The sequence below is a fragment of the Microtus ochrogaster genome, chromosome 5 (genome assembly GCF_000317375.1).
Source record: "Microtus ochrogaster isolate Prairie Vole_2 chromosome 5, MicOch1.0, whole genome shotgun sequence".
NCBI classification, from domain to species: Eukaryota; Metazoa; Chordata; class Mammalia; order Rodentia; family Cricetidae; genus Microtus; species Microtus ochrogaster.
In genome coordinates, this window is record NC_022012.1 from 71,561,642 (window position 1) to 71,566,893 (window position 5,252).

Consider the following 5,252-nt stretch of genomic DNA (forward strand, 5'->3'; position numbering starts at 1 on the left):
AAAATTTCACTGTAAAATTAAACTCTATAAACCATGAAAACAAAGATGGTTTCTCTCTGATTTGAAAAACAGAAAAATCATCCATCCAGTCCTCAACGCCAAATTTTTGTCATTGTAGGAATTTCTAATGATTTTTTTTCTTGGTCTGGGTAGCCACATAACAATATGTGTGAGAGAAGTCTAGACTTAATTTAAGTGAACTTAAGGAAAACAGCAAGTTATCACAGTTACCAAACTTGTCAAAGACAGAATGAAAAAAGTACACATATACCTACCTGAAAAGTACCAAAATCTAAAATGAGAAGGTTTGACTTTTCATGGTGAAAACCTGTCTGTGGAATTATTAGATAAGAAGGCTTTAGATTTATCCTTAAATCAAGGACTTTCCGAGTCTCAATCATATGTGTGAGTCCTAAAAGAGAGCCAGGAAAAACTGATATGGTCAATCTGACTATGACATTACTGTCAGTTCTGTCAAAACTTCGGTTCTCAATTAATTGCGTAAAGCAAAAACTGCATTAAGTTGATAGAAAACAAACATCCCATAGCATATAAACATAATAGAGCATATCTTATATAACTAGCATTTTTGTCTAGGCATTAGAATGATTTGTTCCCGTGGTTATTGAATCTTATGAAATAGTCTGCTGGGTTCTTTAACACTAGGCATGCATAGTGCAGTGAGTGGCTGGAAGAGTGGAGGTGGAGGGTCGGTCCACAGAGATCATTCCTAGGCACAGGATCTCGGATGGAAGGGAGACAGAAACATCTGCACCCGCCATTACAACGTTCTCGGGCAGCATAGCAAGTTATACAACTCTGAGATAGGCATAGAACACAGCCCAATTTTAAAAGAGAAATAAATCCTAAAGCAAACACAATGTTTCCATTACAATGGCCACGTTTCAAGCTTAGTTGGTGCAGATAGAAAGCACTGAAAGTTTCACCTGTGGCTGTTCTCTCCTTAATTTCTTCCAGCTTCATCAACGTAGCTGATGTAATTTGCTCAAGATCCAACCCCTTATCTGACCGAAAGAATTCAACTATAGCGTTGATAGTTTTCTGTAAAAAGAATTTTAAAACACAACAGGTTACATGTTAAATCTCTGTTAAAATCTAAAGGACTTACTCAATTATAAATAGCTGCGGCTTTGAACTAAGGAATCCAGAAATATTCTCTGCATTCCCTTTAGGAGTGAGAAGCATGGGTGAGCAAGGAATAGCCCCGTGGGATTACTGAGAGGGAAGCCTGACCATATGGCAGAGGTCTACGCGGCATGTGGGTTAAACTAGAGGTCTGACTGACAAGATCTCTAGTTTTGGCTTCCAGTTAGAAATCCCATCCCTCAACACTATGCTTAGATTCTGCTACTCTTTGACATTTAGAGAAGAAACCGGGGGAAAGCTGTTCACTCTTACCTACATGTAAAACTTAAATATAAAAATATCAGATTTTTTATGAGGAAGAAAGTGCTGGAGACCAGTTGTACAACTGTGAATGTGCTAAACAAACTAAACCACAATCTTAAATGTGCAAGATGGTAAATCATGTCGTGTGTGTGCCACTATGGTATAAAATGTTTTCGACTTTGTAATTTGTGTGTGGGTGCTTGTGTGCATGCGTGCACACATACATACATACATACACACACACAAACACGTATGTCATAGTACATGTATGGGGGTCAAAGGCCAGTTTTGTGGAGTCAGTTCTCTCCTACTGCCCTTACGTGGGTTCCAGTAACTGAACTCAGATTATTAGGTTTGCATGGCAAGTGCTTTTACCCACTGAGCCATCCTGTGAATGCTAAAAAAAAAAAAACTATTAAAATTTATTTTTGTGTGTGTGTATATGATGTGTGTATATATATATATATATATGTAATACATAATCATGTGTGCATGCAGGTATGTACACCCATGCAGGTGTACAGAGGCCAGAGAACATGCTGTCCTGTTCTGTCATTTTCTGCGTTTTTCCCTTAAGACAGGGCTTCTCACTGAACATGGAGCTAGGCTGGCAGCCGACAAGTCCCAGCAATCCTCCTGCCCACCTCCCACAGTGCTGGGTTACAGGCACACGCATGCCCATGCCAATGTTTTAGCTGAGGATTCAAGTTCAAGGGCCTCATGTTTGCATATCGAGTGCACATAGCAGTCTCTCCGCAGCCCCAGTGACAGCTTTCAGAGTCACCTCCTGCCTACACTTACAGCATCATAGATGACCTCCACAGGCTGTGACTGCACAAGCAGAGTCTGATCAGCAGGACTGCTCTCAGGGTTGGTTTCAAACTCAATTCTGAGCAAGGATGATGAAGTATCGCCAATGGAAGCCACCAGCGATGGCACAATGTCTTGTTGTCGCAAGCCCGTGACGTACCAATGTTCTAATTTTGCTTCTATCCTATTCAATAAGGAAAAAGCAAGCATGTAACAGAAAAAATTATAGCAATTCCTTTGAAAATGCCTTTGAAAACCATCCCTATGCCCAAAGCTACAGTTTATCACCTTAGGCTGGTCTTCACTTACCTACAAAAGCTGTGTTTTGTTGCCATCAGTCACTGTCTTATTAGCTATTTATAATGCACATGAAAACCTACTTTAGTCGACCCTAGCACATGGCACAAGTTCTGGTCACGGTGTTTAAACACAGACAATACCATCGCCCTGTTTCCACGCCACTCCCACATCCTCCTCCCACTTCACCTGGCATCCTTCCCATCCAGCCGCCTATACCTCCTACTGTTTCAGTTTCTCCTAACCACAACTGAGCCATGCAGTCTAACTGTAGGCATTTCACACCTTGCTCTATGGTAAGTTATCTAATGTGTTAAATGGTCCTGAATTGGTTTTTTTTTTTGCATATAGTCTTATCAAATACAATGTAAGAGTCTTGAAAACAGAAATGTACGTTACCTTAAACAGCTGCCACTGAATAGACACTCTAAATAAAATACTGCCTGACAAGCCCGTGCAGAGGCAAGGAGGGAAGTTAGAACAGTGACTTACACTGTTTGTAAAACATAAACAAGTTTTCTTTCACGCTGCATAAGATTATATATTTGGGGCCTACAATTATAAATGTAAATGAAAATGAAGTCAGGTTCTTAAAAACTTACTTAAGTGCTTGTGCTCCTGGTCGCTGGGATACTTGGGTACCCAAGCCAATTATCTGAATTCTCAGGATTTCTGGAACATTCCTGTTTTCTCTTATTATGATAGAGGTGCTCACCAACTTCAGAGTCAGTATATGGGCCACATACTAAACAGAGGGAAGAATGAGAACAGTTATCATGTGAATGAATTCTAGCTTTAATGGTTTCATCCTAAGTAAACATGGTGATTATCAAATGACTCAACAAAACTTACAAGTTCCAGCACCTACATACTCTCCATAATTGAACAAGACTAGAAAACTCAATGAAGCCGACTTGGAAATACAGCACACTTACAAACTATCCAAATTCGTTTGCTCAGTTTTAAAGAAACAGCAACAAAACCTTCAGAGGGAGAAATTTTCCACTGAGAAGCTCTCACTCATGCAAACTAAGCAAGCCAACCCTCTGTAGAGAAGAAAAACTGTAGAAAAAAAACCTGCTGGACAGCTGTAGAAATTTACATCCACATTACACAGCACACACACATATACACACACACACATGCACACATGCACAGACACACACACACACATCAATTACACATATACATGCACCTGCATATGTGAGAATATTCCATACCAAAAATATACTTAGGACAAACAACCACTGGGCAGATAATGTGGAATTTGGGGATTTGTTTCCCCTCGAAGCATTTGAACTTTTATGAGCATGAAAACAGCCTATGAAACGAGCCTCGCCAGGAAAATACTAGAAATCAGTCCTAGCACAGGGCAGCAGCACTGAAGAAACACCCTCTGGTCTGGTTGAGACCCAGGAACAAACAGCTAAAGAATTACAGGAAACTCTCCAAATGAAAAGCAGAAAGATGAGAAATGCAGAGAGCTGCAAAGGGAACAGAAGACACCATGAAGGCACAGCTCACATCTGAGGTCCCAAAGGAGAAGGGAGTGAGCGATGTGGCAGAAACTATTCACACCCAAACTATTCACACTGTGACAGCCAAACTACATGAACAAAAGCAAGTATGAATTTAATCACAGTAAATACTAAAAACCTAAAGAGTAAAAAACTTTCTCCACTAGATGGCCCCCTAGCTTACATGAGCAACACTGAGTGAATAGTCAGAGACAGGGAGGATTGGGGGGAAAGAAAAAGATAATAGTTGGGAGGGGGACATGCTGGAGATATGGGGAAGGTGGGAGAGAGAAACAGAAGAGGATCTGATCATATTTCATTGTATTCCTGTATGAAATTCTCAAGAATAAAGAAAAATTAGAAAATTATACTAAGAAAAAATTAAGTAAATGAGAATGCCCTTCATAGATTAAAACAACATACAAAGGAAATGAATGAACATAAACATCACCATGATACAGTACAGCTCATAGCTGGACACACTGATAAAGGGTGTAAGTCAAACAGCAATAGAATTATGGACTCAAAGTCTTTTCAAAAGGAATCAACATCCTACAATTTTAAACACAAGAGTAGGGGATGTATTCTTAAAATACAAGAGAAAATAATAGTTATTTTCAGAAAAAAACAACAAAAATTTAGAAAACTAATTGCAAACAGATCTTCATTAGAGGGAAGAAAACAACAGACACCACTCAAGAGAAGGGAAATAAGGGCAACTGTCAGCGACCATTGTCAGTGAGGGGACACAAGATGCGATTCGATGACACTTCCCATCTCCCCAAAATCATCTCTGGAGTCAACATGATCTCTATCAGCACCACAGCAGCATGTTTTCCTGAAAGTACAGATGATTCTCAAAGTTGTACCCAAGTACAAAGGATAGAAGACATGTAAGTAAATCCGCAGAGTCCCACAGACAGCAACGGAAGGACAAACCACTTCGCTTAAAATGCGCACTTACAAATGAACATACAGGACGGCCAACAAGCCATGGGAACATGCTCAATGTCATTATCAGAAAAATAGTAAATTAAAAATACAACAGGAAAGCAGCTATCTCCTTAGAACGGCTAAACATCAACATGAAGAGCAGCCATCACAAAGAGTACGTTTGGGAAACTTCTTTTTTGTTTGTAAGTTATACATACATCTACCCTATGACCCAACAATTCACTCCTAGGTACACAGTTTTGTTTTATTGGAAGGAAGGAAGGA

General features: G+C 39.7%; 1 protein-coding gene across 3 annotated transcripts in view; it reads right to left on the reverse strand.

The window, feature by feature from the left end:
- The window catches only part of Vps13c (vacuolar protein sorting 13 homolog C), a 159,208-nt gene that overhangs the window by 99,124 nt on the left and 54,832 nt on the right, over positions 1–5,252 (reverse strand). For all 3 annotated transcript variants that reach the window (XM_013346382.2, XM_005347681.3, XM_013346383.2), the window contains 4 exons: positions 3,120–3,262; positions 2,212–2,404; positions 948–1,062; positions 276–412 (listed from right to left, as the gene is read on the reverse strand). In XM_013346382.2, coding sequence (XP_013201836.1) covers positions 276–412; positions 948–1,062; positions 2,212–2,404; positions 3,120–3,262 — 588 coding nt within the window. The remainder of the gene's footprint in view (positions 1–275; positions 413–947; positions 1,063–2,211; positions 2,405–3,119; positions 3,263–5,252) is intronic.